General features: G+C 39.3%; 1 protein-coding gene across 1 annotated transcript; it reads right to left on the reverse strand.

Annotated features, from left to right (window-relative positions):
• Positions 1–2,102: 2,102 nt before the first annotated feature.
• On the reverse strand, positions 2,103–5,675 carry calca (calcitonin/calcitonin-related polypeptide, alpha). The gene is made up of 5 exons (XM_070965646.1): positions 5,614–5,675; positions 5,096–5,187; positions 4,692–4,823; positions 3,045–3,226; positions 2,103–2,538 (listed from the first exon to the last, which is right to left on the reverse strand). The coding sequence occupies exons 2-4, from the start codon at positions 5,176–5,178 to the stop codon at positions 3,064–3,066; spliced, it is 378 nt and encodes a 125-aa protein (XP_070821747.1). The 5' UTR covers positions 5,179–5,187; positions 5,614–5,675; the 3' UTR covers positions 2,103–2,538; positions 3,045–3,063.
• Positions 5,676–13,714: the final 8,039 nt, after the last annotated feature.

Below are 13,714 nucleotides of genomic sequence, written 5' to 3' on the forward strand. Positions count from 1 at the left end.
TGCTTTCCACGTCCTTTTTGAGGGTGACTGGCCGAATCTTTTTCTTCTGTTGGGTCATTTCTAACTTGTTACCACGGATAAAAGCCTTAAAGCCAGAAAATGCTCGCCTTATCTTCTCAAATGCGCAGTTTCTGTCGGCAGAAAATCCGACCAGGTGAAGGCAGGGTTTGATTTTCGTAGCCCCGCCCCTCTCCTACCCGACCTCTGACACCATTAAAGGAAAATGCCACTATTTGACTCATCAACACCTGCATGACAGGTGTTAAAGGTACTAACTGTGACTACATATGTGTTGTATAAACCTGTACAAAAGTTATATAGGGAATGGGAATGAGGATATCAAACGAGCTGTCATTGTCTGTCACTGTAAGCAGTCATGCGTTACTTGTCAGTCATTCAGAAACGTGTTGCACGAAAGACAAAGGCCCATTGAAAGAAAAATTCTCCACAGATGCAAAGGAGCATTATAGCCTATTATAAAATTTAAGTTTGTCAATGATAGGGTCATGGTTAGCTACTGTTATTCAAACTAAATGTTAACCAAACGTCACATAATCTACCGATATCTAGCAAAATGAAAGAATGTTAGTCTACCTTGGTGTCTGACTGGAACATCACACTGCCATATTTTGTGTTTTAAATAGTGGTCGACTCATATGGGTTGTTCAATGGCCGATGCCAATATTCAGAGAGCAGGGGGCCAATGGCCAATATGTATTGCCAATATCATGTTGTTGTTTTTTTGCATCCGATTAGATGACTAGATGGGTGGGGACCTTCTGTGGCTCCAGAGTTAGCTGTGTGAAGTCGGATAAATTTCTTAAGTGACATCACGACTCAGTGTAAGAAGACTACAAAACTGAGTAGTAAAATAAATCTGGAGGTGTGTAGTTAGACAGATGTGTGCTTACCAGACCAATGTAGCCTCATCTCTGCTTGAGGCTCGCAGCTATTAGCGTAAGGCACTGAAATCTGTGCTGTCGAGTTGCATCGTGGATCAATGTAGGCACCAGGGTGCCACAGGAAAGAAGAATGCATGGAATAAAAAAGATGATGCATGTGGTTCTGCTGCATCAAATGTCTCCTTTAACTCCTTTAGCAACGCTAATTAGTAGTACTCTTTTTACTCAGCCTTCTCATGGAGTCTCAGGCTTTTTGCCAAGCTGAGCTGTGTCCCTAGAGTTTTCTGTCCATATTCGCAAATAGATAGCTATTACTGCACTGGAGAGTAAAATGCATGATTAACTATTTTATTAGCACAGAATAAATAAACACAGTGAGACTATATAAATTTGTCGGCCATCAGAGATTTTGTCATATCATCTCTTTTGCAGGAAAGATTATCGTCATCACAGTAAATCAATTAAACAAAAATGAAAATAGATGTTTAATTTGTGGTTGAGTTCAGGCAAGTAAAAGCACTTTGGTGTCCAAAGTTTGTTTGGCATTCAGATTGAATTTATTTGGTGGTTTAGGGTTACCGGGTTTGTTTGTTGCTTGTTTCTTGTTGGCAAAACTTACAATTGCATGGCTGATGAAGACCAGTCATTTTGGCGAAATAATACACTTGAAAGTCAGAGAGAAGCACTAGAAGGTCCATTGCCACGTTTTGAATGGATCTTCACTGAAACAACAAATAAAAGCTTTACTAGAAACCAACTAATGATGTGATACTGCAATAAAAACTAAACTTATCCCTCATTAACAAAAAAATTGTTCTTAGGAGAGGATCCATATCTAATGAAAAAGCAGTAAGTTAATTTAACCACCGGAGGGCATCATGGTATAGAAAGATAAAACAAATGCGTTCAAATGTCTTTTACATGCTATCTCACAACAAAATAGTATCAAATACTAGTTTACAACTCAAACTTTAATCAAGTTTGGAGATGGTCCAGTTATGTAGTTTCTATTTCCATTAAAACGGATAAGTGAACGTCATATATAATATGGTGTGATTTTCCGAGCATAGATTGTTTTTCATACCACATTGTGTCCACCTTTTTAAAATGAATCAATAGTGCTGCTTTAAAGCCCAGTTAGGTTTACAGCTAATATCAGCCAATCAAACAAAATACATGAAGACATACACAGGAGCCTAAGGTAGCTAAAATACAATTTATTCCTGCTTTCATTTCACAGTTATTACAATATTTAGAATCATAAGTACATTTTTCACACTTGCATTGAGCACTACAATAAAATGAACTTTACATCAAGGCACAAGACAGCCACAGTTGTCGAAGGTTTTGTTGGTAGTGCAGATGTACAGTATGACACACAATACTGCAGACACAGGTCAGAAGTGCAGATGAGCCAGAGGCCAAGACAGCGAAAAAAAATCCATTCTCATCGCTCTCAGCAAAGAAAATATCTTCCCAGTTATCTTTCCACCATGACAATGACACCAATGTTAGTTACTAACAATGACTACTGACACACCTGGGGGGTAGTCTGAAAGCAAGAGATCAGTCAACATTTGTGTTGTTTGCAGGTAGAATATGATGCAGTTGTGCCACTCAAAGGAGGCACTTGGTCCTAGGGAGCCAAAGACAAGAGAGAAAACCAAACAAAATCATTCACATTTGTTTTGTGAGCCACAAACTGAGTCAGTGAGTTTCAAATGTAGGTGGTACCAAAGTAACCTAATACACAACAGGAATTCAACAATTATTTTTATACACAAAATAGAACACAAATCTGTTGAAATGCAACAACACTTGGACAAATATTAGGGTTCTTAAGCTGATGCTCAATTGATTGATGGTTCACATTGTATCAAAGATCCACCAATTTCCACACGTGGCATGTTATTCTTGACACATTAGACAATAATTTATTGACAGATTTCCCTTCATGGGTGCATAAAAATACACACCTTTCACTTTTGTAACACCAAATATTTTTAAATACAGAAAGGGCACTTCCTGTTGAATTCAACCATGAATCCTTTGCACAAATTGCACTTTTTTTCTTTAAATAGCTCTCTTGCCTTTTATCTACAGTATAGCCTTCTGATATGAAAGTACAGAGTGCTCACTTACCTTGTATCTGCTCTTGTGCTCACACAGGACCGCCCCGCTTCCGCCTGCCAAACGCCTGGGCACCCACATTGGTGGGAACAAAGCTGCTGTGTCCCAGTCCTCCTGACCGACTCAGGAAGTCAGCCAAGCGGTGGGTTACGCAGGTGGCTGTGTTGCATGCCCGCTTCTGTGCTGTTGCATTACTTGTAAGAATGGAGAAGACAGTGAACACAGTTTATTATGATGGTCAAGATCAGATCACACATGACAGGCTTTGAACAATATTGTCTAGCATTAGAAAGAAGTGCAGTGCATTTACTATGGAAATGCATAGAGGGAACAGCCATGCTTACCCTTTTTCTCCTTTCTTTTTTAAAACCTTTTCGTTGAGTTAGGTGTATTTTCAGTGTTGAATGACTTAAAAACAGCTTCCATGTAAAAGATGAATTTATTATAGGGAAAACAATCACCATGAAGAGAAAACTAATTTAACATTAGAAAGGTTTTTGGCTGTTTGGGGTTTCTTATTGTATATAAAGAACTGCCTAAGTAATTTTGTAGCTGGTCCAAGTTTTCACATCTCTCTCATTCAAATCTAATGTCCAACAGTTGAAAATTAAAGCAAGGATGTTTCTTTGAAGTTTGTCAGGCAAGTAGGATCCATATGCATCAGCAGTCTTGTGAATGGATAGAGCTGGATGACAAACAAACATTAACTCAGACAGACAACTAAATGGGATAAAACTGAGAGTTTCAATTGAATGAATAGCCGTAGTTTTCATATGGCTCAGATAGACTTCGCTTCTTGCCAGGCGTCCCTGCTCCCACGTCGGTGCGGGGATAGGTTTGTAGTTTGTGAATATCCTGGGAGAGTTTGCCCAGGACGCACGTGCTTAAGCCGGTGCAGCGCTTAGACATGGGTCTATCCAGGCTGTTAGAGACAGAGACAAACATGCAGAAACAGGCTTACAGAAACCGTGGCATGCAGACAGTCCTTAACGATTACATGCATGGTGTTTTCTAAAATGTCATGCATTCACAGCAAAATCTGTGTTAAAATAACATTTCAAATGTGTGCTGACCAATCCAACAGGCAGATGAAGACATCACATGAACCAAAATATTGTAGCTGAGTTGTCATGCTATTGTTCAGTTTTCATTTGCTGTAATAACGTCTATCATGCATGTTTTCTCATTTTCTTTGATATCATGCTCTCTTCAGTTTTCTGAAGGACGCTCTCTTGCAGGCATTATTTAATACTGGATGGATGGATGGATGGATGGATGGATGGATGGATGGATGGATGGATGGATGGATGGATGGATGGATGGATGGATGGATGGATGAGTAACTGGAGTCCATGCATTAAGGGATTATGACAGAGTACATCTGCATGAATTTCATTATATACCTTTATAATTAATAAACAGCAAAGCTGTGAGCTGTGGGGCTTATAAACAAAAGTGTTATATCTTCCTTCACTGATAGATAGATAGATAGATAGATAGATAGATAGATAGATAGATAGATAGATAGATAGATAGATAGATAGATAGATAGATAGATAGATAGATAGATAGATAGATAGATAGATACCACACCCTGTATAGTACTTTAAAATGCTCATTATTAGGGTTCATGATACCTGAAATGATCAAAAGTCATACCTGTTTCCATCAGCTGTTTGGTGGTCTTGCTCATCTGAAGTTATCTGCATGAACTCCTTTATAGCTCTGAGTAACTTCTGCGCATCATCATTCGATAGTGTGACTCCACCTGACATGGACTCCTTACTAGTTCTAAAAATACACATTCAATTGGGTTGATCTCCGGTTCTGCCACAACGCTGGTTTAAAAACTGTCTAACTCGTCCAAATAAATATCACAGTAAAGGATACAAGACAAACTTAATACAATCTGATTTAAAATCAATTATGTTTCATCGGCTATGGAAAGCAAAACAACAAAACTCGTCCAGCAGAAAATGATGAACACAATCGTGTTTTTTTTTTTTTTTTTTTTACAAGGTCAATATGTTTTATAGTTTTAGGAATAGTGCCACCACTCTCACCTGGATGGAGCTGCCTGTGAGACGTACATCTGATAAATAATCAGTGCATAGGCAAGAAGGAGAGTCCAGAGTTTCAGCATCATTAGGATTCCCTGTGGAAAACACATGCAGAATCAAACAAGGTAAAACAAATTGTTAAGTTTTTAAGTGCATTTCGTATTAAGTGCATCCCATCTTATCCCATTAAACATGTTTATTTTTTTTTGGAGTTTGTCATCAATAGCATGCATTCACAGCTCTATGAATCCTCTCTCTCTCTGTCTCTCTCTCTCAGACACACACCCCTCACTGAAGTTGCGGAGGCAGATAGAGGACTTATTAGTGATATACTGACACAGCAGCTCTGTCCAGGAGCAGAATTAGCTGCAGCCTGCCGTAGATTGTGTAACGTCACTAAACCAGCAAACCATTATCCACTAGTACACACATTTGTCATCCTCTCCAAAAACCACCTCATCATGTCTAATACTTAACAGTGACAGCATAATTCGCACCATCAAGAAGAAGTCTGTACTCACCGTAAGTTAATAGATCTTCTGGTCGTGAAGAATGAAATGATAGACTCACTTGTGAATCTGATGAACACTCCCTACAGTACAGGGTTTTATATATGTACCCCATGGGTTTCTGAACTGAGTGAGCGCTTGATCATAGTCTATTGGCCAGTCAAATGTTTTACCTCAAACTGCCAGCCAATCAGAAGTCCTGCGTCACTTACAGCAAGCCAATAAAAGAGCTTGTATGCAAATGACAAGAATACATGGACACTAAAATGTTTAATTCACAAAAAGCTGCCATGTATTTGAATCAGACGGGAGCATTATTTGTTGTAAAGTAAAATCTTTAAGCAGGGTAAGTGGGACTTTAAAACAATAAGAGGAAAAACTCATGCTTTGAGAACAAATATGGAATGTGCCTTTGGACCCACCTACTGTAAATTTCCTGATATTACAGGGTGTTAATTACTTATGATGGTGAGAAAATTTAAACACAGTTCTTCAGTACTTCTGTGTTTAAAATATGTCAATATAATTTTAATGTGGTTCCATTTCATCTCTAAGTGGTCAAGATGAACAGGGCTACAGTCAGTGAGAGGCATGGGTACCAAAGGTGTTTAGTACACCTGCTGTTACTCACATATAGAATGGATAAAGACATTGGAAATACTACCACGAAACTTCACCACATTTACAGAAGCCAAGTGAAGACAAAGTTATCACCAAGGAAACAGCTCTTCTCCCAAGAGACACTTCACAGAAAGTGAAAAAAAATCCAAAACTGAATCAAAAACACTGTGACACAAGTTAGCAAAGTGTGTTTAGGTCCAGTAGCAATCTGCTGCAATTGCCCCATTAGCCACCACTAAACAATGTAAAGTGTGTCATTAAAATCCACAGTTAATTGTGTAGTGTAAAAAAAGTGTAACTTTATGTATCTCTGCAGTAAGTTCTACGTCAGACTTAACCTGGAGATCCTGCTCATTTTCATATCTTATATACAGTTGGATAAAATAATGCCATTCTTATATGGGAATAGCATCACAGTGAGCTCTCCCCATGCATAAAGTAAAGCTTCCCACGGAATTCAGCATTGTCTATCCGGTCTCTCCGAGCTAATTACTGGGCTGTTGGTCTCTGGCCATGTTCTAATTCCCCTTATGTAACAATATTGAATGATGTATCATAAAGCATTCTACCTTCCAGTTATTTTTTGCGTCAGAAGGAAACTCATTAGTGTGGATGAACCCTTAAGCACTACTGAGCAGACCTGTAGGCTCTACACCAGAGGCATTAAATTAGTCTCCAAAAGCTCCACATGATATCGGAAACTGCCCACAGAGAGCTAAAGACTTTGAAGCAAGGGATTCCAACTATGTACATACAATGATTCGCGTTAATTGTCTTGACTTCATCTGAGTAACCTGCAATGTCTCTTCCTCTGTGAATATTGCCACATTTAACAAGTCAAAACCCACATGATTCATACCAGTCTATGTAAAAGTAAGTTCCCTCCACACTGTTTTGGACTCAAGCTGCTCCCAGGCCTTGATTCACCACTGTCTGCTCTGACCAGGGACATCAGTTGAGGCAGAGAAATTACATTCCAAGGGGAAAAGTGTATTGACAAGAATGCAATTAGCTCACACTGTTCACATCCCCTAATGTTAGGCATGAATTGGCCTGGAAAATTAATTACAACACAGGAGAGCATTCATGACAGAGAGGGCAGCGTTATGCTCACTGCTGTGCTCATCAGTGATGGTCTCAGCTGAGTCAGTGTGAATGTGTCTTCTCCCAAAGAGAGCCAGCACCATTCTTGGCTGGGATTCAGCTAAAAAACCCCCAAAGAGAATTTCCTTCAAAGCTCTTCCATATCAACACTTTGCATTATTTGATCAGGCAGCAAGGGGTTGATAATCAGATTGAGTGAATCCACTGTGCAGTAATATCAATGTTAGCTTATAAGTATTGTGGAAATGTGAGAAATTTACTAAATGGATCAAAGGTTATTGGCAATTTAAAATGTGCATCAGTGCTCAGCAAGGTTTTTTCCCCTTTTGAGCTTCCAAGTTCGTGTTCAATCTAAAAATGCAAGCTGAACAGAGGCCACTGGCACCTGCAGAAGGGACCTTGAATGTGTCTTAAAAGTAAAATCAATTACTGGGTCAGCTGGAAATAAAAATGTCAGAGTGGAAGATGAACCCAGAGATTTTCTATGAGGAGATAAAAACCTCTTTGTGAAACATTTACAAAGTTTTACAAAGTTTAAAACTGTGTTTGGGGAAAGAAGCGGTCTAAGCAGGAAGAGATATGAGTAAAACGTAGGACCAAAATAACACTGTGCTACCTGATCTGCACAAATACCACAGCCTGACCACTCAGCTCACCACAGCGCAGACAGATTCATTAGAACTACAAAAAGAAAATGCCAGTGTGGGTCCATTTGCACTACTGTCAGCTTTTGACATGAAATCATTTGCCAGATTTTCAGCGAAAATTACATCTTTTTCACTCTATCAGGACACAAGTTCCCAAGTCGTCCAATCCTGACCTGGCAGAGGTAGTGGTTCATTGCTGCCCTTTAGTTTCCCTTAATGCAAGCCAACAATCAGTCAAAGAGGGATCTCTGGTTTTTCAGTTGGCCAGAGTGGATACCACGCACCTTCAAAATCTAGGCCAGGTCTTCTTTGGCCAGGCCGTGTCATCTGAATCTTCTCTTTAGTTTTCACCATCAAACACAGTTAAAGGCCTGCATCCAAAAGATATTTTAAGCTGAAACCAGCAAACCATGCAGCAGAAGACTGGAAGGTACGTACAGTATACTGAGTAATTCAGCCAAGTCTTAAAGGAGAAGAAAGAGGAGAAAGCTTTTAAGTGTGTAAATAAAACATTTGTCAATTGCATTGTTGGCTATGAACTCTGAGCCTGAGATTGCTGAGGAGTGATGATAGTGAAGTTTGTTAGTTAATGAGTAGAATTACTGTTGTGGAAAAAGATCTTTGGCTTCACCACACAGAGTTAAAAACAATACAGTGCAACTGACAATGCATGGCAGTGATGAGAACAAACAGCAATGTAGTGCAACCGTGTGGAAAGTCCCTAATGGACATGAAGTGCCTGAAAACAGTTTAAGGGTTGGTTTCTGCCTTCAAAAAGACCATAAAATTACCAGTGAGGCTCATGGAATAATAAACATGAAGTGAAGTGTCCATTAGGAAAGGGAGTTTGACCTGTTGCTCTCCATTAGAACGCGCACCAAACCTTACCTCACATTTATACACCTGGCCAGTAGTTGCAGAGGGATTACACGACCTCCTAATGTTCCTGCCCCTGTCATTATGTTGTTCGGAAAAAGACGTTTCTGGACAGCATTAGCATTACCAGGGAAGGTCAGTAATTAGATTTTCCACATACACTTGATAATTCCAGTCATCCGGATGGTAAATGATTTTCTGTAGAATCACAGCAGTCAGGGGATGCACCCAGTTGAACGCGCCACACAGCAAAACAGGAAGAATACTCTTCAAATGGCTGTATAATGTAAAGACTGATGCTGTCCTACCACACAGACACTAATTGCATCAAATCCCATATGTTGATCAGGACAGGAGGACATTACCCCACAGCAAGGGTGGGCAATATGACAGAATGCTATGTACCATAAGACAGTATGAATTTGTATTTCTCCATCCTATTTATATGGTGGTAGCTATTGCTTTAATATCTTTGGTAGCATTTGGTCATTGGGGACAATGGGTCAAGCTCCAAAAAGTTGACTGCACATTTCCATCCGCCCATCCATTTTGAGTCACTCATCCAGGGCCTTATCTTGGTGGGAGCAGGCTAAGCAATGTAGTCCAGATGTCTGTCCCTCTTCCAAGCAGCATTTTCCAGCTCCTCCTGGGGTCTCCTAACAGTTGGATATGCCCAGAAAAACCTCCAAAGGAAGGCGCCCCAGGACGCGTCGTGATCAAACGTCCAAACCACCTCACCTGGCTCTCCTTCGAGGTGAAGCTCCCTGCAGAACCACAGAAGACATACGACTGTTTTCACAGGCTAACTCATGACAAGTCAACTGAGCTTCATGTGTAAATGTGGTGAAGTGTTCCTAGAATGTGTTATATCAGTCATTATAAATCAACAATCCATATTGCCGACTCCTACCCTCAAGCATAAGAACAGACAGTAAAATAATTTCCTCCAAAAAAGGAAAAAATATTGCTCTTGGGGTCTGGAAATAAAAATAACTGTCTCACTAGACCTAAGCTAATAATATTTGTGCCAATCGAAGAAAAATAATACCATTATGAGGCTGTTTCAAGTGAGACAAATATTCTCATTAATAACATTTCTGTTCATGACCCCCTTCTCTTCCCTCCAGATTCAACATTTAATGCCTTGTCCCTCCTCATGTTGCTCCTCTTTATCCTTCTCACAGCATTCTCTGCTGGTTAACGTTTTTTGAACTCTCCTTTTAAATTGTCTTTTTATAGCAATCATGATTATATCAAATATTTTTCAAATAACTCTGGTTCTGGTTTTTCTGAATCCATGCACATTACAAAATATGGTTGACGTTTACCACCTGGACACACTTGTCGCTGGTGTTTTGATTAACCCAGCCACTAACAAGATAATGCAATAGTGCGAACATGTTTATTTGATTACATTTGACAGATGTGTTTAACGCTTCCAGAATAGCTTTTGAGTCTGGGGAGCTGGCAGGAAGCAAAGAAGTAATTTGCAAGAATATCCTCATTAGGTAGCCCTAACAAATCTGAATGATTGGGAGAGATCTGTAGAGGCCATTTGAGGAATCTAAGGGAAAAAAACAGTTTACCAGCTGCCTCAGCAGGAAGGAACGGCTGGATAAACAACTTCATGTCTAATGAGCAGCCAGCCATGATGAACTGATCACACAGCGAAGTGGAGAGCATGGTTTTACAAATTGTTTATTGTTTAAAATCCCATTAATGAGATGATCATATTCACCTGGATTAATCTCTGCAAGATCCATCCAATCACCACTTTCATCTGCAGACCACAGGAAATCTGTGGCAGGCAATGAATAAATGAATGAATTAATAACCGCATAGTGCTTACTGTCTATGAGAAAAGGGGATTATTTCAAATGTTTTGTCAACTGTGTGTTAATGATTTGTCTGATTTGTTAAAGATCAATACCTATATTCAGAATATCCACACATCGACGCGTTCAGGTACGAGCCAACAAGTCTGAAAAATCTCGCACAGCTATGCAAGTTTGGAATGCGGTGCCTGCCTTAACCTTTAACCTCTTAATGTCGAGCATGGCCTAACCTTTAACATGTGGAGGTGAAGGAACCTACAGCAGCTCAGTGGGGCAAAGTTTATTTGCTTAAAAACAAAGCAGGATAACATAAAAATGAGCTTCTATTAACTTGCTGACATCAATTTTGATGCATTTTTGATCCCATTTTATTGCATGTAGTGTTCCCTTTCAAAGTCTGCCATCTAAATTATCATGATCAAGTAAAAACTAGATATTAGATTGAAACGTTATATTGTTTAAAATGTAAAATCAATGTTTAAAAAAGAAACTAGGTGAACATTTAGAAAAGGATATTTAATACAGTTGGAATCAAGTCTCTAAAGTTGTATCATTTTGTCTGCACAGCCTTGATCAAGTTGTTTCACTCTGCTTGTATTCATTAAATCATCACATGTATGCACTGAAAATAAATGCTATGCAAAATACTGTTCCATTGTGTCCTGTTGATTCCTCATTACAATAGTTTTGTGGTTTTTTGTTAAATCTCTTGCTTCTAGAATCACACTGAAAAATCACAACGCCTCTGAGAGCACTGTAGGCTTAGTTGGTTTTCAGTGGGATGTGTCTTTACAGCAAGATGAAGACGGTAATATCTCAGTGTATATGTACATTATAGAGCCTACATTCAGTGCAGTGTTACAGTCCTCTTGACTGTTCTCTAGTCTCTCCATTAGGGGGCATGGTGGCTGAAGTCAGGTAATCAGGCTTACTTGCTCACCTGCCGGCCATGACACTATGACCAGGTGGTCATCAGTCTCCCTCTCAGCAGCCTAGCTTTCATATTTCTTTAGGCTGCGCTTACACGTAGCAGGACATTTTGGAAAATGGATGTTTTGGCCCCTGCATTTGCAAAAATAACATCGTGCACACAACATCGTTTTCAAAAATGTTGTCGTTTACATGAACATGGCATAAATACGCCATCGAGCGCCATTATAACTATGCCAGACCTCTGGGCACAAGTGTAAACATAGATCGCTCACATGACGTTGAGTATTTTCAGTCGCATGTAGTGACGGTTCGGAAACCTAAAACACCGTTTAACCCTGTTTACACGTCAACACATAACCGCCGTTTTCAGAAATCTCCACTTTGGACAGAGTTGTTAAAAATGATCATTTTCTGTGAAAAAAAAACTGTTTGTGTGTAAACAACAGGCCAAACCACATGAAAACACATGTTTTCCTAAGTGTAAACATAGCCTTAGCAGCTTATTTACTCTTTCTTTTAAGCAAAATGAGCCTCTTTTAAGTATAAGCCAATGTGCGGCCTCCCCTCTTTCTCCTTGCTTGAGCAAGGCTATTACAATATATGCAGGTACATACCAGTATATATCAGAAAGTTTAAAAAAAGTTTAGAAATAACACACCAGTTTTGAAAATTTGACAACTTGTCTATAAAGAGGAGTGAACTGATCAGCTTCAGCCAAAACAACCGCTAAACTGACCACAACAAAAGTGAAACACAGCCAACACAAATTACATCTGAAGGAGGGAAAACATAAAAGAAACAATATCTAATGTTACAAATTCATTATTTTAATGGTTTCAAACTAATAGTAGGGTTGGGGTCATACATGTTGGTAGTTAGCTAGCATGCTAATTTCTCCCCTTTTATTCAATATATTTCAATATGAGTTCTGTCGTCTTCATTCAAAACTGATTTACTGGACATTTAATTTGATAAATGACAAAAAACTGAGCTTTGCTTTACAGAAATGCAAAACTCAGACTTCATGCGGCCTGTATACCTGTGATCCTGAGTTATCTTGAATAGCAATACTTATATAATGAGCAATACTAATACTACATTCTGCATATTGGTAAACAACCAGAAACCTTTGTGAAGAGCCAATCCAAAACTTTTCAATCAGCTACCCAAAATAGATAACTGCACTTGTGGAGCCAGGCTGCAGTTATTTGGCTGTATAAACACAGCTGCATAAAAACAGTGAAACGTTTTTTCCTGCTCATTTTTAGTATTGTCAGCTGACAAAGACTGTCAGATAAAGGAATCGCAGGTGTTGTGCACAGAATCCACTTCACTTGAATTTCATGCAGTAAAACAGGGACCAAAGCTTTGATTGTTTACATCATATGAATGATTTCCACTCCACTGCATGAGTGCTTTTGCTTTCCTTAAAAACCTACCTACCTACCTACTTTACTTTTAAACTGTTTTATCATTATTAATCTTTGTACTTTTAGGACTCAAGAAGCAGCAGCCTGTCTTTGAGCTCAGACGTGCCACAGCAGACTCCATGTATCCTCCTCCTGGGAAAGACGTTTCCAAGCTGTGCGCATTGTGTCTGCGCTTCCCTTCAAACAATGGGTGACTGCGTCCAGTCCACCCAGTCTCCTCTCCCGTAGTGACATTTTTTTTTTTTTTTTTTTTTACATGATTCTTCACTCTCTGATACCATTTACCGTCTGTGCAAGTGTCTGCTCGTTTGTTTGAGCCAAACAAAAGTTCAACTTTAATGCCTCAGTATTTTTTTTTTTTTTTTTTTTTTTTTTTTTTAATAACGAGTTTGATGAAGTGTAGTTTTATGGCGCGCTGCCTCGTCTGCGGGCTGATTATAAGCAGCCAAAAACTAAACCGGAAAAAAAAAATCCCCCTAATGATCGGAATTATTGATTAGGAGCAGAACAAAGTTCACCAGCAGTTGACTGACTTTCTGGCCAATCTTAGCCTTAGAGGCGGGGGATAGAAAATGTGCAAGATGATACATGTGTGCTTCAGTTGCTCTGAGAAGAAGGCGAAGTCAGCAGAGGAGGTCTAGCAGGAAAGAGAGACTTTTTGGGGAAG

The sequence above is a fragment of the Chaetodon trifascialis genome, chromosome 1 (genome assembly GCF_039877785.1).
Source record: "Chaetodon trifascialis isolate fChaTrf1 chromosome 1, fChaTrf1.hap1, whole genome shotgun sequence".
Taxonomy (NCBI): domain Eukaryota; kingdom Metazoa; phylum Chordata; class Actinopteri; order Chaetodontiformes; family Chaetodontidae; genus Chaetodon; species Chaetodon trifascialis.

Bases quoted from the DNA above. Each gene is read 5' to 3' on its own strand.
- calca (XM_070965646.1), bottom strand. From the start codon at position 5,178: ATGATGCTGAAACTCTGGACTCTCCTTCTTGCCTATGCACTGATTATT. The intron at 4,824-5,095 runs GTGAGAGTGGTG...GTGTATTTTTAG, and splicing joins TCACAGGCAGCTCCATCCAG to AACTAGTAAGGAGTCCATGT. The intron at 3,227-4,691 runs GTATGACTTTTG...CATTCTTACAAG, and splicing joins CAAACAGCTGATGGAAACAG to TAATGCAACAGCACAGAAGC.